This window comes from Necator americanus, chromosome IV, assembly GCF_031761385.1.
Source record: "Necator americanus strain Aroian chromosome IV, whole genome shotgun sequence".
NCBI classification, from domain to species: domain Eukaryota; kingdom Metazoa; phylum Nematoda; class Chromadorea; order Rhabditida; family Ancylostomatidae; genus Necator; species Necator americanus.
The window spans coordinates 14,370,446-14,393,337 of NC_087374.1; the positions used below are offsets into that span (position 1 = coordinate 14,370,446).

The 22,892-nt window shown below is 39.8% G+C and overlaps 3 protein-coding genes across 5 annotated transcripts; all 3 read left to right on the forward strand.

Moving 5' to 3' along the window:
• Nucleotides 1-587: 587 nt before the first annotated feature.
• Nucleotides 588-7,801, forward strand: RB195_001256 (uncharacterized protein; the record flags this gene model as incomplete). 2 transcript variants are annotated; one of them, XM_064197950.1, is made up of 3 exons in its annotated part: nt 588-780; nt 1,571-1,751; nt 7,564-7,801. In XM_064197950.1, the coding sequence occupies 3 exons, from the start codon at nt 588-590 to the stop codon at nt 7,799-7,801; spliced, it is 612 nt and encodes a 203-aa protein (XP_064053830.1). The 2 variants fall into 2 exon arrangements, with proteins under 2 accessions (XP_064053830.1, XP_064053831.1); XM_064197949.1 differs by lacking the exons at nt 1,571-1,751; nt 7,564-7,801 and having other exon boundaries at nt 588-899.
• Nucleotides 7,484-7,801, forward strand: RB195_001257 (uncharacterized protein; the record flags this gene model as incomplete). Its single annotated transcript, XM_064197951.1, has 1 exon — nt 7,484-7,801. One exon carries the CDS (start codon nt 7,484-7,486, stop codon nt 7,799-7,801), a length of 318 nt encoding a protein of 105 aa, XP_064053832.1.
• Nucleotides 7,802-8,618: 817 nt separating this feature from the next.
• On the forward strand, nt 8,619-12,891 carry RB195_001258 (uncharacterized protein; the record flags this gene model as incomplete). 2 transcript variants are annotated; one of them, XM_064197952.1, is made up of 3 exons in its annotated part: nt 8,619-8,749; nt 12,575-12,666; nt 12,716-12,891. In XM_064197952.1, the coding sequence occupies 3 exons, from the start codon at nt 8,619-8,621 to the stop codon at nt 12,889-12,891; spliced, it is 399 nt and encodes a 132-aa protein (XP_064053833.1). The 2 variants fall into 2 exon arrangements, with proteins under 2 accessions (XP_064053833.1, XP_064053834.1); XM_064197953.1 differs by having other exon boundaries at nt 12,723-12,727.
• Between the last annotated feature and the right edge of the window lie 10,001 nt (nt 12,892-22,892).

The following is a 22,892-nucleotide window of genomic DNA, read 5'->3' on the forward strand; positions in this document are numbered from 1 at the left end:
AGATTTCCTTTCACATTGCTAGGAGAAAAAGACGGGAAGCTCACAAAGGGAACTCCCAGAGAATCATCGACTGGGAGCTCTCCGCTTCGTTCGTTGACTTTTGGGAAGATACTGCGACAGACAACATCAACGACAACAATGAACGTTTTGTAGAATACCTTCACGGCTGTACGAGGAAAGCTAAGAGTTTCAAAACCACCAAAAGACGCCTGTCTCTTGAGACTCTTGAGTTGATACGCCAGCGTGGAGTAATACGTTCCCCATACAACCTGGAACTCACGTCCGGGCTCGCAAAGCTTTGCAACAATAAAAGAAGACCTCGACGAGAGAAAAGAGGAACTGTTTGCTGCAGAGGCAGTAAAGAACATTCGCTACGCTCGTCGGAACATCGCCAATCGTAAAACAAAACTGACTGCTACCCGGAACCCAGGTGAAACAATTGCAGCATCAAGAAGGGTTATAGAGATGGTCTTCTAGTCTTCTAGTCAAATCTCTTCGACACCCACGTCCACTTGCCTCCTCACTATCTAAGGGAAGATGGACATGTCATTCCAGAGGTCCTCATTTCCGAAGTCCGACATGCCATCATGTCACTGAAGAATCGTACTGTATCCGGTCCCGAGAGAATCAACCTCGAACATGTGAAGTGCCTACCGCCAGTCCTTATCAACATGCTTGTGAGGCTTTTCACTCGTTTTCCGTTGGACTGCAAGGCTCCTAAAGAATGGAAAACCAGCAGAATCGTGATATTGTACAAGAAAGATGACACGCAGGACATTGGTAGCTATCGCCCAATCCGCTTACTATCTGCAATCTACAAGTTCTTCACAAGAGTGATCCTAAACAGGATAGAAAAAACATTAGATGACGCACAGTCATGCAAGCAAGCAGGGTTTTGAAAAGGGTTTAGTACGTTTGATCACACAGCGTTTCAAAACTCACAGAAGTATCGCGGGGATACAAGATGCCGCTGTGTCTCATTTTCACCGATGTGAAAAAAGCCTTCAATACACTTGGGACGGAAGCGGTCATGGAGGCTTTGAACAACCAAGGCATCCCTATTCCATACATAAAAATAATTCGTGAGTTATATAACAGCTTCACGTCCGAAATTTCCCCATTTATGTATAATGCCATAATCGACGTGTAGAGAGGGTAGAGAGGGGTCTGTCATGGTGACCCAAAATATTCAGTTTCACTGTCGAGAACGCGAGGACTGAAATGGGATAGCATGGTAACGAAAATTGGCGGCCGTGATTTACACCATCTTCGTTTCGCTGATGACATCGTTCTAATTGCACCAAGCATCAACCAGGCGGAACGGGTGGTGGCCGAATTTGATGAAACGTTTAAAAAGATTACTGTTTAGCTGAACCTAGATACGACAATATTTATGGGGAACGGATAGGTTTCTGATGCCCATTCACGCTGAAAAATAATAACGAAACATATATATTAGAACGTTCCAGCTATGTATATATAAGTCCTGGAATCAACATCATGAACAGCTGACCTCCGAGCTGGGCCGAAGGAAACGAGCAGCATGTGGAGCATTTGGTCTAAGCTTCAGAAACGTGGGCGCTTCGCAAGCAGGAGGAAAATGTGATCAGCGTCATAGAACGCGGAATTGAATGCGTGATGCTAGGAGTAACCTGCGTTATGCAATTGAAAGAAGGGATTCGAAGTTCACTTCTACGTCACCGATGGAAAATCAGAGACGCTACCGCTTATGCCAAGGAAAGCAAGATTAGGTGGGCCGGAACGTGATGCGTTTCAGCGACAGTCGCTGGACCAGAGCCGTGAGCGACTGGATACACACGACGTCAAACGTACCGCAGGAAGACGGGCGACCTGATGGTCAGACCTTTTCACAAAGTCCTTCAAAGAAAAATACGACGCCCTTCGAGTCCCTTGCGAGAAGAGATCCCACTGGGCAAGACTAGCGCGTGAGCAGTACAAGTGAAAGCATTACTGGTGCCCGCTCGAGCAAAGCAGATGAACAACGGGAGCATAGGTGACACAGGAACAGGTGAAAAAAGATGGGTGTAGCGCAATCAGTAAGAGGTTCCGCAGTGTCTGCACGATCGATGAATGATTTGAAACTCCCAAAGTCCCAACGAAGCCTCATCCCTCCGTGATCAATAAATTGCTAACAGTTTTGTCTAGGAGTTTGAAAACGCTGACTTAATTCATCGGCTGGCCCCCGCAAGTGTAGGCCTCAGTAGTGGTAGGGAACGTGGTAGGGCATCCCAAACGGTTTTGCTAATGCCAGACACTTCATCCTTTAACCCAACTTTTTTTTGGTGTGTATCCAAAGCAGCCGAGAATCTAATTACAAGGAATGGAAGCTGAAAAGAACTGAGATGTGTGCTTTCTTTCAGAAGGCTAAATGATTATGCATTTGTAGGTATACGTGTTCCTAGAAGTGGAGAGCACCTTGATTACCGCCTCAACTAAACCTCAGAGTAAAGACTAGGAAGTAGTGGAAAGTTATGAATGAGTGCGACTGTTAAGCAGCGAATGGCCGCAAAAATTTAATCTCGTTTCAGCATTAACACTATGAATTGGGTCATCTCTTAAATAATCTAATCTACGATTCCTCTGTTTTTTGATGTACTCTTCTTCATTGTTTACAATCAACCCTCATCTTTCCACCACCTATCTTCCAAATCCGCGTTTTGCGAGATTCAGACCAGAATTTGGCTTCACGCATAAGGTTCGCTCAAATAACGCTTTATTAAGGGTCATAAATTAAATTCAATGCTCTTCCGTTGAAATAGAACGAATGACAAAGTGCTTTGAGAAATCTGTTCTGATTAATGAGTTGTGGTAAAGTTCATTGTCCGTACAGCTGTTTTTTTGCGTACAAGTAGAGAAAAAGTGATAAATAGCACGAGAGCTTCAAAATCAGCTAATTTGGTGAGTTTATGAGGATGTGATGTGCAGTTTTTATCACCAGAAAACTGAGACCTAACAAAAATGACCAGTCTATTTTTCAAGTTTAGAACAATTTGCGAACGAGTCATATCTTAGGAATACTCAGCAGGTTCATCCGTGGTTGCGAATACATGAGCTAATTTCATTGGCGGTCCCTTGAGTTGTTCAGAGTATTGTGGGATCTACTCCAACGTTTCCTTAGTCCATCTTTTGTCGACTGCTCTCACAATGTGACCGGATCGTCTACGCTTTTTTTCAATATATATTCGGCGTGTCGCGAAGACAGGACACTTTTCTTAAATCGCAGACTGGCTAAGTTTTGTGTGCGCCGGTTAAACTTGAGAAGAAATACCTCAAGACCTCTATGAGTCGAAATGTAGCCGTGATAGTGATGTATGCCCACATCTTCGTTGCGTAGGGGTGCAAAAACATTGGAACAGAGCTCTTGACCCGTCAATTGGTTCTTAGCTTCCATGACGGGTGCGAATGCTGCCCACGCTGCTCTCACACTTCTATTCAGTTCTCCTTTCAAGTTATGCTGCACATTCGCGAGTGTCCGAAGTACACGTGTGTGACAAAGTTCTCACAATTTCAAATGGTTTTCCTCCGTCCTCGCAGTAGACTTTCTTCGTGAACTGTGTTTCCTTCCTGTTTATTCGCAATCCTATTCTCTTCCTTGCTCCATTTAACTTCCTGAGTATTGTCTCTGCTTCTTCAGCACTTGTTAAAAAGAAAACGAAGTTGTCGAAAAACCAAAGAATCTTCCAGCAACAAGTATACCCCTTTCTTCGTACTTTCCAATGGCTATAGCGGAGGGGTAGTGGAAAAGCTGTATCGTAGTGGTGCGTAGGTCGCAGCACTTGGCTAACGTCCTCAGATATGACGCGTTCACACCTTGATCGTCCAACACTGGCTATCGCAGTCGTTTCTCATCCATAGTCAACGAAGGTTAGGACGAAAGACAACGGAAATGTTTCCGGGGAACCTCTACGACCCTCGAAGCGGTCTACCCAGCTAAAACTCCTACAGAATCCTTCATGTTCCTAAGGTTGGGCTTAACCCAAGAGCTTGATATCTTCGCTTTCTCACACAATCTCGGTCCTGGGATAGAATAGAAAACAATTTATTTAAGAAGAAGAAGAAGTAGAAGTGATTCAGAAAGATTTTGAGGAGATTTTGACCGCACCTTCGCTCTACTAAAATAATAGAAGAATGCCGTCTGCAAAATGATGCCTGTATTTTTCGAAACTTTCGAGTATTTGTGTTTTTCTGCTGTCCCTTGTGAGTAAAGATATCGGCATTATGTGCGAATGAGGAGCCTACAAGCGATGACTTTCTATCCTGCGAATAGCGTTCATTATCTAGTTGTTGGAAGCTGATGAAAAGCTTCCACTCTTGTAGAACATAGTCGTAGTGCAAATTACTCTGAACCCAGAATTTTGAGTAGAATATTGTTTATGCAACCACATCAATAAAGTTGGGTTTGATTTTGGCACTTTCAATATTTCGAACCCTATATTCGCTGACACAGATCTCAGTGTAGGTTGTCAAAAGTGTTTTAGGCTGTCTTTTTATTATGGTATTTTTATTCATGGACATAACGCTCAAAATATTTATTCAAGTGAATATACGCGCGAACGTAAATCTTTTACTTCGCCTCAGTATTGAAATTTCGGAAACTCTTTGTGAGTTCTCTCACTGCTTTAGAATCTTTTTTTTTCCGAAGACATGACGCCATATGCGGGGCTAGTGAAAATGGGAGACAAACTATTCATCACTTTCTGTTTCTCCACGTATTTCTCACGACTACACTTGATCTTTGAAAATTTAACATCGCAATGAGTGCAATAAATGCGAGAAGACTTATTGCAATAGATTTCGTGAGTCTTTCTAGGATAGTTAGCCCTCAGTGTTTGTGTGATATATTTTGTTATCCTCTAACGAAAAAAGATTTGTTCAGAAGCAAATTTCAATGTGAATAGTAGCGCCTAAAGAGCTGAGACCAATGATGATGCTTATAGTGATGATTAAATTAAGTTGTCCCAGGATAGCTCCAGGATATGATTATCCTGAGAAGCATGAAACGTACAACGTCTGGAAAGCTTGAGGGAATCGTTTTTCTGTAAAATTCAAATAATTTTTCGAATTTTCTGTTAATGTTCCTAATAGCCATTTCCGCTTCTGTTTGATATTCGAAACAATGAAGGAATAAAAGAAGGAATACAAACTATGAATAAACAACACCATATGACAGTGGCAACCTGTCAACGTTTTTTTCTGTAATGAAGGCTCATGTGCCTGAGAAAAACCACAAGGTTGCGCTAGTAACAGCTAGAAAAAGGTAAAGAGCACATTTTTCTGAGGACTAGAAAGAAGAAAAACTTCAGTTACTGTCCAAGGAAACGATTAGTCTGAGTAAAGGAATTTACAAAGGAATTCTTGGATTATTCGAGGAACGGGAAAAAAGTATTGAACCCGTAGTTCTTATTCACATAAATTATTAATAATTATTAATTAAAATATATAGCATGCTTTGGAGGACTCCGAATTTCTTACCAAATGTTTTATGAAGCGAGAAATGTCGCTGTGTACGACTGAAGTGCTTAAGCCGTATGCGAGAAGAATATAAATTTCACGAAGAAGAATGCAAACAATTAGTCTGAGTAAAGGAATTTACAAAGGAATTCTCGGATTATTCGAGGAACGGGAAAAAAGTATTGAACCCGTAGCCTCTGCTCTCTATTGTGTAGTCGGGTCAAAACGACAGTGGAACCGAGTTGGGACTGTAGCGAACTGCAGCGATGGGTGATACCAGTGAGAGTTCCACTACTCTCCTAACTACCACGCTTCGCCGCACCGCCTCGAGAAAAGCCGCGTACGCAATTGCGTACGTGTTTCATGTCGTTTTAACCCTACTGTACACGTAGGTAACTTTAACCCTACTGTACACATAAGTAACAATACAAGGTGTGTGAGGCTAGTTGAATAATACAGCTGGGAGATATTTTTTACAAATTCTTGTAGTTACCGACATGTAACCCTTACGATTGACGTGTAACCGCGACGGTCTCAGTTTCTGAGGAAACTTTTCTTAATTGACTTCAATACGGCAAGAATAGAAGCAGAATAATGCTAAAGCACGTTACTACTTGGCCTAGCACGAGATTAGGAAGCGTGAAAGGAGTTTATCTGAACTTTCTTCGGTAAAATAGAAATCTGCAGTCTGATATTCAATATGAATATTCAACAAAATTCCAAGAAATATTAAGACCGTAGCTCCTAAAACACAGTCATTGAAAAGAATTTGTGAGAAGTGGCTGCTAGAAGAAAAACGTGCGTGCACATATGCTTGACATTCAATATCCAGTCTAATGAAGTCCACTTTCTTCAGTTTGTGAAAGAGTGAAAGTGATTTGTTCGGTCAAACGCTTTATCTCTCCAACAAAGAAAATTCCAAGTCTTGGATCTCAGAGTTACAAGTGGAAGTGTGGCTTGAGCGATCAAATAACCAATATGGGGATGGAGTTTCGCTTAATGAAGAGGCACTCCTCTTTGTGATCCATTTTCCAGCAGTTGGCGTGCATCCAAAACGCTCTCGGTCAAGATCGCGACCTAACTTCACGATGACTTCTTTGTAACATCACCTCATGGCTACCACTGCCGTAGAGTCATGCGATTTTCTTCTGCCATTCAGCTGTTTCTTCACTCAAATATGCAGGGTCTAGCCGTACCTCTCCAGAGTAAGAGTAAGTTGCCGCATTTACTGCAGATAAATAACACATAAACTCATACAAGCACTTTCTTTGAGAACCTGAGAAATCTTGGACTTTGGTACAGTGCAAGTAAAGAAAAATAGGCAATTGCGCATGAGATTTCGCCTAAGATTAAAAGGAAATGCTATACGACCGCCGCAGAATCTCTTCTTTAACTAAATTACAAAACGTGTAATCAGCGAATTTAGAAACAAGAATGAATCGCAGAGAAAGATGCCTCTCCATTACCCTGGTGCTCACCTCCTATTTATGGTTTTTTGAATGCGCATGTCACCTCATCACGGATATCCGTCAAAGGCGCGAAGGTCCTCTCTCATGCTAAAGAGCGATCTACATTTCCACATGTAGCTCTTAGACTTAGAAGTTGCCTTTGTTTTGCTTTTTTTTTTTGCCAAATTTCCCTTGTTGGACAGATGGGACACTTTTATGCATAAATTACCTTCGGTTTCACTTTTTTGAACTCTGGAAAAAGTGAACTCGCCGAAACATCAGTCAAGGATGAATGTTTGTAAGAACCATGTGTACGGCTGAACGCAAAAAACTAATACTTAATCAACATTATCCCGAGTTTTATTCAAAGCCGAACACGGAAAAGTTGAAATCTTATTCGTACCCACTCTCGAAATAATCTAAGAACTTTGAAAAAGAAGCATGAAAAAAACTTTTCAAAACTCAAGAAGTTTCTACGAAACTTGGAAGCAAGCGTTTACTACCACTACTTTCACAACTAAAAGTAAGTACAGTAGCATTTTATGGAAGTGTAGCGTACATGCATGTATATCTACATATTTTGGAAACATGCGGGAAAACACACGGAAGAAGAGGATGAATCTGAACAATTACTGCATTTCAGAGTCACAACTGATAATGACTTACTTGATCGTGGTAGTATTACCGCCTGGCGCCGTCGCGTGTATCTTCGCCGAGGCGAGTCCCGTTTGAGCACAACCCTGCCCAACCTTCTCGATCTTCAGCAAGAGCTCGCACAAAATCCATCCATTCGTCAATGTGAGTCTGCGAGTCTTGGCGTCACGCATGAACTGCCATCAACAGCGAGTGACATAAGCGTCGACAATGGCAGTTCAGTTTAACGAATTCGGTAAATGTTTCCAAAGATTTCATTCTCCCTCTAGGCATATTTGGTTTGCACTTTGCAAATGTGTCAGACAGCAGCACCTTTTTGCAATTTCTGGATAACTTTCGCCACGTAAGTTGCTCAAGTTATATAGCTCGTACGTCCCTACAGCTTGCAATCAGATGCCTGACATAGATATTCATTGCAAACAGGCCCACTGCTAGCAGATGACAATCACTCTCGCATACGTGACCTCAAATAGTTGATATTAATAATGAAGTGTTTTTTTTGAGACTATAATTAGATTTAGAATTAGATAAAAGCGAAAAAAAAGGTTCCCTTTTCCAAAAAACCAAAGGAAAAAAAAAAAAAAAATCCCAAAAATTTTTTTTTTCGCCGGGAAAACCAATCCCCCAACAAAAATAGGAAAAATAATTTACAAAAAAAAACAAAAAAAAAAAAAAAAAAAAACCCCCCTATTTTTTAAAAAAAAAAAAAATTAAAAAAAATTTTTTTTTTGGTTTGAAAATTTGATTTTTACCCCACCCACCCCACCCCCCAAAACAATCTAATCTTCAAAAAAAAAAAAAATTAAACTTCCTTCACACAAAAAAAAAAAATTAAAAAAATTAAAAAAACCCTTTTATAAATTATATTTTATTTAAAAGGTAAATAAAAAAAAAAAAAAAAAAAAAAAAAAAAAAACAAACCAAAAAAAAAATATTTTTTTCTTTTTTTTTTTTTATATTTTTTTATTGGCTAAGCCAAGTATATATATTCCCATAAAAAAAAAACCCAAAACAGGAAAAAATAGTAAACTGTTGTGTCAAAACATGCCGATTGTCTCCCTCCCCTCGAAAATGAAGTTGTCGCGCTGCGATCGTGAAGGTAACCAAAATAGAAGAGCGCAACGAATGGGTCAGCAATGTTACGACCGAACGCGACTTATTCAAATCTTCCCCAGGTGAGTTGCCGTCAAAAATGTTTGAGCTCTTTCTTTCTTGTTGTATCTTCCTCTTGCAAAGCAAACAAACCAGCGCTTGACAGTTTTGATGGGAGTAGTACCCTTGTCCAATCTGCTGTCGTGGGCTGCTGCCGTTGCTCCAATGCTGCCACGCCATTCATAGAAGATGATAGCTCGAAGTTGCTCTTGCGTAACTGACATCGTAACTAAAGCTAAGCAAAGCCCCTGGCTGTATATACCTATTGTGGAGAAGCCTCGATAATGTTCCACAACAACAACATGGTGCAATATGGGTTCCGCCCAAAAGTGGAAAGTTCTGGAAATTTCGAAAAATGGGTTCTGCCGGACGTCATATATAATTTCACATATGTGACATAATAACGCGAATGAGCGATTAAGCTAAGATTATCACAGGTGGCACAAGACGGAAAACTGCAACTAAGCCAGAATAAGCGATGCAGACTATGTGTATAATATACGAGAGATCGGGACAGTGAAAGTAACTATCTAACAGATTTTCCCTACTCGCATCAACTATTTATACGAATCAATGCATCTGATGGCCTTGAAAGAATTTGCACCTGCTTCCCTCCAAGCCATGATTCCGATCAGCACTGAGTATGCGTTACACAGTCCTGATTATTGATGAACCAAACCAAATTTAGAACATTGATACTATTAAAAAAGGCACATCGATCATGACGATATTTAGCGTCACTGCGCCCACAAAATTCCATACTTTTGTCATACTATCATGTGCATTACTGCTCGACGTAGTTACTCGCGTTGTTCTCTCTCTTTGAGTGGTCTTCATGATTGTCTTGTTCTAGCTGCTGAGCTTGCTGCTCCACTTCCTTTTTGGAACTCTGCAGATTTCTCTTTCATTTCCGTCGAAGGTCCTGAGGAACAGCTCGTTTATTTGTTTAGCACTCGTCGAGCAGGTAAAGTTTTGAAACTTGTCGTGTGAAATTGAGTGTACGAAGGTGTAGCGTGCGTGCTGTATTCCATGCATGATTTATTTCTGCTTGTACTTTCAATAATATGAAGATAATGAAGGTGAACCTGTAATTAGAGCAACTTTTGGTGCAAAGTGCCTATCCGCCTACTGAAAATCCGAGTATGATTGGAGCCTGCGCGAAAAAGCAGGCAACAAAGACGTAAAAACACGTTAAAGGTGCTCCAGAATAGTCGACCGCGGCAGGTAGTAAGGAGCGTACACGTGACTATTAGCATTAAGGCTAGAGTTCCTTGCGGCTGAGAGTTTAGTTTTGTATCACTGTAAGAAAAACGTCCACAATATGGAAAAAAAAATTCGACTACTGAATTTCCGCACTTCCTCTGTGCTTCCTTCGACCTATGAGGTTATAAGCGTGTGCCCTGGGTGCGTAAATTTGAGCACGCTTCCTATTCCAAACTGGATGATGACAGCAGATTACTCTTACACGCGCTTTCTGAAAGCTGGTCTCAGTAAGAAACCGACCCCTTCTAATATGTTACTTCCTCAATGATTTATAAGCGCTGATGTTCTCGGAATTTGTAGTTGTGTTTCCCTAGAAGTTCTTCGTCTTTCTGGAAAGAATTCTCTACACTCACAGGACATTTCAACGCGACTGGTCGGTTGTCCTAAAGCCGTTTTTGAGGTGAGCGAACATTGTAACCGTCGTCCTTCTTTTCAACTGTCTCCATAAAGTTTTCCTAAACCTTTTTATCTATACGCCTCCCATGACGACTTCCAAACTGGTGAATTCTTCTGCTCCATCGTTTTCCTTGGCCCAATACTGTTCCCACAGTGCTCTTTCATGCAGCTGTTCCTCGGAGTTTTCTATAGAAGAACTTTGGACTCGATCTCCAGGACTTTTGGCACTCCTGCAAGTCGTCATTACCTCTTAACACATCTGTTACTGTTACTGATATCACATCACTTAACGTCGGTGAGCTCAGTCTGTCTGTTACGTCTGTTAAACCACTATCGAGAAAGAATTATTCAGCACCCGTATTTATAAGTACTGCCACAGAAAGGTACTTATAGATTCGGGTGCCGAATCTTCTTCCACTTGGGCTTCTTTCTCCTCACATCACTCCTCAACGGGTACTGTACTGGGTCTGTCTCCGAGAACCCGTAAAGATTACTGCACAATCCGTCGCTGTAGCAAGAATCCCTTCTGCTCTTAATATTTCAATTTTTTTCATTCATGAAACGCGAATGATAGCTTCTAGTCTGTTGCAATTTTGAGTCAACAAGCGTTCGTACGAGGAAAGTTGAGCAGCCATCTATTCAATCGAATGTTTCCATGAGTTCGCTAAATAGATAAAGAAGGTGCACGATAAAAGGCAAGATCCAGCTGCGATACAGCACAATTGATTTTTTGCTGCACCAAAGCTCAGTAGGAATAAAGACTGTAGTTCTAAGTGTTTACGCAAAGCAGTGATGCAGGAACGAATTCAAGCTAATTGCTATTTTTCTTGATCTGATTCGAGCTTTAATAGCTTTGCCTCGACCACCCCCTTTGGATCAGTGATGACTAGACTTTTTGACCAGACTTTTCTACGCGATAGGTTACTTGCCTAAACCAAAACTAGTTGGCACGCGAGTTGGCCAACAAGAAGAGTCTTTATACTGGGTAATCAAGCCTTTATATACACTAACTAAACTACTACTAAACATAAAGGATGAAGAAAGTTAAAGCTATACATTTAAGGTCAGGAATGAATGATGTAGCACAAATGAGCGATTAAGCGAAGACACGAAAATGAAAACTGTAACTAAGAGAGAATAAGGTATGCACACTATGTAAATAATGTACGAGTAAAAGTCAATCAATCGAACAAAGAGTACGCGAACTTTTGACGAACAAGAGCAGAGCAAAAAATATTAAGGCCGTTAAAGTTACCATCTAACAGATCTCCCTACTCGTATCGACTATATATACAAAAGAATGCATCTGATCCCCTTGATAAACGTTACACGCGCTTTCTTCCAAGCGATAACTCCTACCGGAACTGTGCATAGATGCTAAATGCACAATAATGCTAATTTATGTATTTAGCACATCTGCAGACCAAACACAGTTTAGAAAATTGACGCTATTTACTGAAACACATCGATCACGACAGCGTTTGTCGTCAATATCCTATTTAGATGCTCCCTTCTCTTGTAAAACTTGCTGCTATTTCCTATAAAACAATCCAAAATATGAAATAGTGCGAAATATTGACGCAATAGTGATGCATTTGGTCTTACATAGTAGTGGCTAGAACATACACAGGTTTTTATAAGTTTTGTTTTTTTTTCCTTTCCTTTAGGAAGGCTCTTATACCCCGTTGTACGTCCTTGTACTACGTAAGTGCCACCATCTTTCGACTTTAAACACAATTCTGATAATTTCAACTAAAATAACTCGGTGATCGTTTAATTTTCCCAACGGATAAACATATGCGTATGATTAAGGGGAATGGCAGTTTGAAGTACCTCACGGCAACAAGGTGCATTTAATGTGAAGCAATAGTGCGATATAGTGCGATTAAGAGCATCTATATGTTTTAGTATTCCTAGAGCGAAGAACACACTGCACAAAAATCGCAAAATGTTTGTCACTGCAACGGCTTTAGCCGTCATTAGTATGCAAGGTGCTCGACTTCGTTAGCATAATTCATAATAAAAACGAAGATAATCAGCCATCTTCATGTTCTAAAAATAATAGAAGATTGCTAGTGATTGTAACACGCAGTGTGTCATAAAGACGGATCATCGAGACCTCATCCAACTAATAATGGGAATTTCTCAATTTTCTCTTTTTAGTTTTTTTTCTCCCTTTATTCTTGTAGGCACGATATGGAGAGAAATAACCAAAGATCGGAGATAACACAGCAGTGGCTATGCAGGAGGCTTTTCGCTTTGAAACTATTGGCTTTTGCAGGTTGGTAGAATGGTGAATGAATGACTTCTATATGCGGTTCAAATTGCAGATTTTAGCATAGTTGCACAATACGCGCCAGTTGCACAAGAGACTATCCGAAAAACTCATTCGAATGATGAATCATCATCGTTTTATGTCGGCTGGAAGACTAGTTCCTCTAAAACATGGTCGCATATCATGTGTTCCTCTAAAACATGGTCGCATATCATGTTGACGAATATGTGACCTACCTGTTCAGGTTTTGAGGTTTTTTACGGCTATTTGGTTCTAGAGATTGCCATTGTTTTCAAGTAAACATTTTCCTGTAAAGAGGTAGTCGTCATTGTTTATGAATAACTGTTAGTGGAAAAAAAGTCATCGAGAAGTTGGACTGACTAGTTCTAGTGATTTTGTTCGTTTTACTAAGCAGGAGTTGAAAGAGCGCCGGCACCGCGCCCTGCCGTAATAATGCATTGTCTTTGAAGTGGTAACAATAAATGATGAGACTGCCGAGATTGTAGGATAATTTTTATTATGTGCCCTCCAAACGTAAAGCTGATTTGAACTAATGAAATACAGAAGTAGTTTTCATTTTTAAGTTGATATTCATCTCACGGGTGTTTAAACTACATAGAATCACTTTGAGGCCCGAATTCAGTATGCATGATTTCGCGAGACGTTTTTGACAATATATTCTCAAGGTTTACGCGGATCCACACGCTTCCATGTTCTATTTTTGACGATGATTACCACAAAAAATAAAAATTTATTTACTCTTCAGTTCAAATCTCTTGCAACAAACCTACGCTTTCTTGAAAAAGCTAAAAATGATTAGTGTAGGACGTCCATTAAATCAAACTTCTCCTTCGTTACTATTTTTTTATTTTTTTATTTTCTTCCTATTTCATTTTAACCAGGGAAACGTAAAGAAGAGTCAGGCATTCGTTCACTCACTCTTCTTAGATAGCTATTCTTCACTTAACGTGCGGGGTGCAGCATTTATTCCAGTCGTTCCTTTCCTTCGTCATTGTCAACTGAGTCGTTCTACTCCATCTATCACCGATTCTACTCGTAATATGGCCGGACCACCTATGCTTTCCTTTCGATATATATTCCACAGAACAAGAGGTGACACTGCTATTAAGTCGTAGCTTGAACTTCGGTTATTTGTACAGTGCTCGGAACAGACTTTAGAACACAACACTCAAGGAATATGAGAGTAGTTAATAGCTTCTTAGATGTGACAATGGTGTCTGTCACGGGCAGAGCGATGGAGAGACTGTCGATTCGAAGTAATGGGCATGCAGTTCTTGGCCCATCAACTGATTCGTAGTTTCCTCCAATGCTATCCACGTTCCTCTCATCCTTTTATTCAGTTCTTCCTTCAAATTGCTCTTATCATTCGTAAAACGTCCAGAGTATACGTACGACGAAGTTTCACCGATTTGGGAGCCTCCAACTTGCATTCCTCCGTCCTCGCAGTAGACATTCTTTATGAACTCAGGCTTCTTCCTGTTTATTCGCAATCCTATCCTCTTTCCTGCTCCGTTTTATTCCATCAACTCAATCAACATCAACTGTGCTTCATTGGTTTTTTTTTTCAAAAAGGGAACGGCGTCGTCCATAGAACGAAGGTTGAGAGGAATCTTCCATGAACACACATGCCCTTTTCTTTTCACGTAGGTTTCATTATGCGATGCGACCATAAACGGCTTCGGCAGTACGGTACTTCATCCTCTTCTAAAAGGTATCTTGAGGGGGTAGTGGAAAAACTATGTTGGTATGGTGCAGCGATCGGTGGAACTGGCTTATGTTCTCACATGATATGCGTTCACACCTTAACCGCCAGCATTGACAGTATTTTTACAGCGTTTTTAAGCGGACGTTCGCTGACGAAGGCGTAGTCAGCGAAGGTTAGGAGAAGAGGTGGGCGGTATTCCGGGCGAGCCTCTATGATCGTCAACAATGTGGCGCATGAAGCTAAAACCCTTACGGAATCCAGGTCGCGCTTGAGGTTGAAGTTTATCCAAACATTCCACATACGTGCATGAGGATGATCTTAGAAAACACTTTGTATGAGACTCTCGACTCACGAACACCACACAGAATACAGAGCATAGTTTTGAAGGTCCTCCCGGTCGCCTTTCCCATGAAGAAGAACAGTTGGAGAAGTCTTTCAATGGTCTTGATCCCCTTCTCCCTGAAGGCTGTGCCAGGTTCATTGTTCTTAATTGCGACTCGCATTATCGAAAAAAGAATCCATGGTAGAGTTCCATCAACGAGGTGATTGGGCCTGAGTAGTTAGAGGTTCCTCTTCTTGCACATAGGAGTCGATGTATGGAAACGGTTCAGAGAATACTATATTTTCAGAGGTCTTTGGAGCACTTTTTAAGACTTTTCCTTCCTTGAACTGCTACTAGAATTTTCTACTGCCTGCATTCCAAATGATCCTCCTGCAAAGCTTTTCTGCAGTGGTGTTTGTCCCTCAAAGCGCAATGCGCGATCCATTTGAATCAGTCAACAAAGTCTATTTTCTTTCAAGGAATCGGTGGGTGGCTCCGGTCCAAATTTTTTCGCGCGCGACTTCGAAGCCGGTCGGCAGAGGCGGTTTTTGTAACCCTTAAGAAGTAGTTTGTAGTTCACTTTTGGGTCCTCCTAGATAAATTAGTCGGGTCAGAACAAGGATTCCTTGAGTGTACAATTGTTCCATACGCTTCCCGACTACTTGCCGTTAAAAATCTTATTTTCCATCTACTTGCGGGCGGGTGTAGTGTTGCAGTTAGAGGTTCCGCTTCGTGCACGATCGATCGGAGGTTCGAATCCGCTCTAATGCTCACCAAGCCTTTCATCCCCTCGGGGTCGATGAATTAGTACCAGAATTGTCTGGGAAAAACACTGACTTGACACATCGGCTAGCTACCGCAAGTCATTGTATAGGCCAGTTACACGTTCGCAAACCTCAAACGATTCTGAATTGAAGTGAACGTGGCATCCCAAGCGGATTGATTAACGCCAGACATTTTATCCTTTATCACTTTATCCATCTAGTTGCTTCGGGCTTTGAGGAAGGTTTAGCACAGGCTCGCAGTGCTTTGAGCAGCAGCTCATAGTCTACGTTTTGGTCCTCCTCGATGTGCCAGTCACCTCAGGACAAGGAGTCGAGTACGCAATTGTCGTATACGACTTCTTTTCTCTTTCGTCGCGGATAGCAGACGTTTTTTTCCATCGTGTGGATAAGTCGTATTTACGCCTTAAGCAGATGCTGATCTGAACCACTACAAAAAGATGGTACTACCGAGACGTTAAGAAGACACCACTTCAGGTTGGTGAGTGCATGATCGATCTCCGCACGAGTCGTGCGTTCGTGAATTCCCATGTCCACCGACTATGATCTTTCCTCAAAAAAAATCCCATGAAAAAGAAGAGTGGCGGACAACAGCACGATTACCGTTTTCATTTCGGCCCTTCGATCCAAATCTTCGACCCTGCATTCCTCTTTCTACTTGGGAGACTTTGCCATGTGAAGTAACGTGCGAGAACGGTGGCGCAAACTATTTTAATGGGAGAAAATTCGTATTGTTCTTACGAATAACTCAGTATTTTGAGCAAAAACTAAAGATTTGAAGAAATAGGAATTGCGTACAATGTACTGTTAATTGTCTAGGTTTATGCGTCTATGTTTGCATTTGCGTATGTAATGTATGTTGTGTTTCATACAAAGGCAGGAGTACAATTTCAAATAAGGCCTTCGCTCCTAACTCACGATTCTTAAGAAAGTGTTACATTAGTATGCAGACCACATACATGTGAATTTGTGCGGCGCATGCAACAACTCTTATACAGTTCCTTAGACTCAGTTGATGCCATACGACAATTCTCTTAATTAAATATCCGAAAATGTTAAATAGTAAAACACTCTCGAATGTTCGGATAATTTGGGCATAAATTACATTTGGAAGCAAATAAGTGTGTACTATTATTCATACGTTGTTATTATTATGTATTGGTATTATTCTGATGATTGATTCTGTGCAAGTTCTCGCAGAAGATGGAGAAGGTTGGGCAGAGGTATGACGAAACACCTCGTCAAAGATGCGGGTATTCGCGTCAGGCGATGACATCAGGCCGCCGATTAAGTCTTGTAAGTAAGTCAAATCAGTATTATTCAAGCACAATTATTCAGAAGCTTGAATACTTGAAAATCATATTTTAGAGCGCTCGCGTAGTGGTTTGCTTCGACTAAAAGTTAGGCCGACCGAACAACATCGAACAAACACTTGAATATTCGAATTTTAAGCATCAATCATCAGCATCAATGTATTTAAGGAAGGTAAAGATCTTCTACTACAGGAGGAGGAGAAATATCAATAGAAGTGTTCATGTCACAGCATTTCACAAAGAACAACCAAAATGAGAGCGGATTTCTCGATTTCATTGAGACTCGCCGGTCAGTTCGAAGTCGGCCGAAAGGTGGGCGGAGTCTACTTTGCGATAATAGTGCTAAGCCCAGAGATTTGTTGAGTTCTCGTCAACCGAGAGAAGAATGTTCTCTGTATGCATATTTTGATCCTTGCAATATACAGTGGCAAGAAAACTGTCACTGCGCCCTTTTTGGTTATATAAGCCAGAGCAGAAACGATAGCAGAACTTATGAACAGTAAAAAGAAATGGGAGCTCAGAGCTCAAGTTTTCGATACCCAATGCGTCCTTCCTTGTTTGGACTTACCATGACATAATAAGCTAGCAAGTGACTGCTGACTAAAATGAGCTAGAATTGTTCAATTAATTCACAACGTTCATAAATTTATTCCCCAATTTGATGGTTCTCTTTTTCACTTGTGGTATAACTATTATGAAAAAAGTAATATGAAAAGGTGACAGGACTTAAAATCCTTGCTGTTACATATTCCTGACCAACTTGGGAATGATCTGGGCCCCTGGAAAGGGTATTATTAAGCATATCCATCTCTGCAGGACTCCTTTTTTTTCGTCTAGAGAACCATCTCTTTACCCAAAATTTGCAGAGCTCGCCTTTGCAAAAGCAATCAATCTCAGCAATAATGGTATTCACAGTTTGCAATTAGAAGCTTAATGATTTTCTGAAAAGTGTCAGAAAAAAAAATTTAATGATATGTCTGATTAAATGAAAAATTAAATGATTAATGTCTCATCAGAGATACAAAAGAGCTTTTTTGTACTTTTATATCTCTGCAATTTATTTGCGTTAAAACTTGCTTTTATTGGAATGCTTTCCATTTTTAATTGCTCGTTGTTTTATTGAACAAAATTAGAAGCAGTCATGAGAAACATCCAGAAAACTGCAAACAATTTTGCATTGGGAATAAAGCCATATAAAATCTAGTTGACGAAAGTATGATGTTTATAAAGGTAACAATAGTCGCAAACTATAAATATGTAGTAGTAAAAAATGGGAGAGCCGTGAAAACTTGTCATAATCCTGGGTCCGTGTCACGAATAATTTCTGTAATCTGGCGACAAAATTTTTGTCCCGTCCAAAAGCTTCTAGTTCCTTCCTTACATAGAAGTATGAACGCATCAGAAGTTTTTGCCCTATAATCAATGAATATTTTTCGATATTCGTCCAAAATCCCCACGTAACTCTGCTCATTGCTAATCCTAGTTATCTTGATGTGGATAAACTTCTATTTCTGAAACTGTTACTGGTTATTTGGGTTTGACCTACCTACTTATTCAATGAAGTTGTTCGTATACTTATGGGATTTGCGGTTGACCATTCATGCGGGACAGAATACCAACTAACCGCAAATATAAAAATAAATTAAAATTTTAAAAATTAAAAAAAATTACCATATGACACGTACAACTCTTTTTGTATTGCTGTTATTTAGGTACTGCATGCCATTCTAGTACTTATATATTTCTTTGTTTGGAAAAATAGATGTGCTAAAAACAAGAATAAGGATCCATTATTCAATTATTCTATTGAGTATTCCGTTACTCTATTCAATAAAATCACCAGCACATTCAATTTGGAAATGGGACATCAAACCTAACACCGAGTTTTCCCAAACAAATATGCAAGATATTTATTTGTTTGTTAACGTCTAATATAATATTCATTAAAATTAATAATTAAATTTAATTAAAGTAATAGTTTAATACTTGTCTTCGCGGACACAAGCAAATGTGCAGGTTGTTCATAATCGATCACTACGTATAGTTCAGTAAAGAAAGTCAAGAAAAGAAGAAAAATGATTGGAATGATTGTCCTAAGCCTCTCCTCCCACGATGTATCATGCATGCCAGATAATGTAATAATAATGGTATTGATCATCGTTATCGGATTCATTACTCCGTCTTACTCTTCATTTACTGAAAACAAGTGTAGCTTATAAACAACAACAACAAACGTAGTTGATCTGCGTTCTTAGGTGTTAAATGTCGACATTGCTTATTTCTCGCCATTTTGTTACTCCGTTGATTGTTTGTGCAAAGCAATTCTCTATTCGTCAAATTATGCGCTCATTTCTTGTCTTTTCATCAGATGTTCAATAAGGTATGATGGATTCGAAGCGGAATGAGAGAAAAATTTTTGCAAATGGTGAAAGGGAGCGAAAGATCTTAGCGATCAGTATATTATGGGATATTTATGCCGTTGAATTAAGTTATCTCATGAAAAATGAGATGATGGCTTAATGGAATCAAAACTCAACCAAACATCAGAAATGGGTAAATCAGAGATTAAGTTGAGCGTGATGTAGAAAAAAGTTATGGAAAAGCTATAAAGCTATTATTAGACAGGCTGTAATAAATTAATGATAAGAAACCACTGAAATAAAGGAACGGGAACGTCACGTTAGCGGCTACTGGATACAATGGGATTGAAGAGGAGGGTTTTTCACAGCAAAGCCTCTCTATTACGGTATTTGCGTAAATGTACGCCACATCTACATCATGACGCACATTTTCTTTTATTAACGAAACACTAACTGGCCAGTATTCTGACTTCCGAACTCAGTGGTCTAAGCTCAGGCATGAATTATTCTAACGCCTTTATCTCGCAGAACGCTTTTTCTTGTTAAAAAGAAGATTGTAAAACCGAGAAAACGCCGAAGTTTAGAATTACATGAAACAGGATCTTCCGATGTTTAAAAAAAAGATAAACTATTCATTCCACCAACTGCAAGAAGATTTTTTTCACAGTAGTGCATATTACGCAAAAAAAATAACGATTAATTTGAGGAGCAAACATCACCTGCAACGATAGCTGGGTAGTTGTTCAAGATTAATCAATGAATTAACTAATTATTGGTGAAGGATCGGAAAGACAGTTCATGTTAACAGCGAACTTAAATGCTTTCAAATAAACAAATTTCTGCTAACTCTGTCGGCATTATGATTATTATTTAGAGCTTACATATTTAGAGCTAATTTTTCTTGCGCAAATCACGATATTATTCTCTATGCACGAATCTTATCCAAACAACTAAAGCTGAATTTTGAACGTTCGAGTTTTTTTTTCCTTTAAAGTAACATAATTCAATGAAAAAGATGCAACGAATTAATTTGCTAAATACCCGTGTAATAACTGTGTCTTCTCGGAATTGTGAAAAGGATAGTAGTTTTATTTTAAGCAGTTGGAAAATTTCATGAAGCTGTTACAGCTAAACCATTAAAAGAAATGGGGTCCATTACATAGATCTATGACATCGAATGATGTGAACAAAAAGGAGAAATAGAGCTAAAGATTGATAGGAGGCAAGACAAATGGTGAAATGAGTGCACGTGGATTGGATCTTTTATAGCCGTTTGGTCCAAAATAAACAATAGTAACAATTAAATAGTGAAATATGTAAGTAGCAATTACTGCTTGTTACGATATAGAATTTGAAATACCAGTAAGAACAGGAGAACATCAGTTCCTTATATCTTCTACTCCCTTAATGTGTTCGAAAATTAGAGCTGGAATCTGCCGGACACTGGGGAACTTTCTTTGAAAATTCCCAATTGCAATTCTTCAAAAGTTTACTCTTTAAAAGAATTTAAATCAAATAAGACGCTCAATTCCGAATTGTAATCCAGAAAGTGGCGTGTGAAACGAACCAGGTTGAATGGGTGTCCTGAACGATGCAGCATAGTACAGGTATTAGAACGATGACAATCTGCAACGCGTCTGCCACTATGCAGACTGCGTGTTGCTTATTTGATTTGCATCGGTCGAATCGTTCTGGATTATGAGGCAGTCGTGTATCACACCTTTATCGTCAATTTCATGATACTATGCCTTTAAAAAGGTTCACGTTTTGCGTGACTTTCACGTATTTGATTTTCAATAACACTAGAACAACCCGCAAGATTTGAATGAGGCAGCAGTCCATCTATATGCTATCAATCGGAACTAGTACTGCGCATCTTCACCTTCTTTTTTTTTACTTTTCTTACGTCGCATATTTCAAAAACCAAAATTGTCTTTGCGAATATCACCGTACGTATCCCACTTTCTATTTTCCCACTTTCTATTTTCTCAAAATGTATCTTTCTCTTTTTACACTCAACGTCGAGTTGAGAGCAAAAGGAAGGAACTAAAGGAACTAACTATCGGATTCGAACCTCTGACCGCTGCCCTCACGATCGATCCGTAGTTCGAATCCGCCCTGATGCTCACCAAGCCTTTCATCCCACCAGGGTCGATAAATTGGCATCAGACTTGTCTGAGAGGATAAAAACACTGACTTGACACATCGGCTAGCCACCGCAAGTCATTGTGTGGGCCAGTTACACGTTCGTGAACCTCAAACGGTTCTGAATTGGAGTGAAGGTGGAGGCGCATCCCAAACGGATTGATTAACGCCAGACACTTTATCCTTCAACTCTCAACATATCCGACCTTTAGTTCTTTTGCGGTCTAATTCGGTCTAGTCCAATGCAAGGATACCTTACTTTTTGGAAGTCTATTATGAAATAGCCCCAACAACCAGGTAATCACTTCCTGAACCACCTCAAAGTATAATTCATCGTCTCGCAATCTCGCTCGCTTTTCTGAGATTTTCTAAGAAGAAGGGCACGAATTTCTGGCACAACATTGTTGCGGCTGTTTATGTTGTGATGACAACTTAAATGTTTCCTCGATAAAGCACCAGTGCAGTCAGAGTTGTTTCAGTCTGTTTTGTTACACTGCATTTTCTTCGGAGAGGACCTAACGATACATTGGACCTAACGATGGTGAGAAGACCTAGTCTTCCTTTCAAAAAAAAGGGACTTCGGGGTCTTTGAAGGCAGAGGATAATCCGAAAGAATCTGTGGAATCCCAGGAAGGACTCAAAACTTGTCACTTGCCAACTGTATCCATATTGTTTACAACGAAAGCGGGAATTTAGCTTGTGTAAGAGAGGTGGAGAAACTATGCAGATTCCATCTCATCATTTTAATTGTCTATATGCGTGTTTTGAAAAGTTTCCGAAACCATCTAGAGTAAAAATTCAGTTTATGGTCACTTTTTGGTCCGAGAACTTTAGGTTTACAATTTTTCTAAGAATTGATTGAAATTTCCACTGATTTACTTTAACAAGAATTAGCAAATTAGCAAGGAATAGAATTAATGAAGATGAAGAATGGAATAGGAAAATAGGAGGGCAGCAGTGGATTAACTAGCCACTTCAGGAGGTAAAGTTGAGATGAAAATTAATAACTATTCCGAAAGCAGAATAAAACAACTCTCAATTATTTAACGCTTTGTTCCTAACCTGCAATGATCCTTAGGAGGGACAGAGGCAGAACTTGTGTTACGAATGTGCAAAGACACTCCTCGCTCATTTGGGTTTTTCTCAACGAACTTGCTCAACGACCACAGCCTCTATTTATTTGAAAATGACATGTTTTCAACTAAATCACTTCTTGGAAAATAATAATCATCTGCACAATTGTGCAAATTTCGCTCTTTTCAGCTAATTTCGAGAAGAGAAGGACGTTTCGATGAATACATACGTAGGTTGGATGAAAAGGATAAGAAAAATGAATAATTAAATCAGATTCTATGTATGTAAATTTCAGAGTTATATTGAGTGATATATTCAGATAAAACGAACATTCGCTAAAGCGTCATTACTTAAAAAATAGGACTGCATACTTATGCGTGATAATTTTAAAGTGATTAGGTAATGGAGGAAATGGAGTTTGCATCAAATCACTACCATTCAAAGTTCTTGCAGCTAGTAGTATACATACATGCAAGAGCGAAGCGTGCAATTTTTGTAGCAAAAATATGC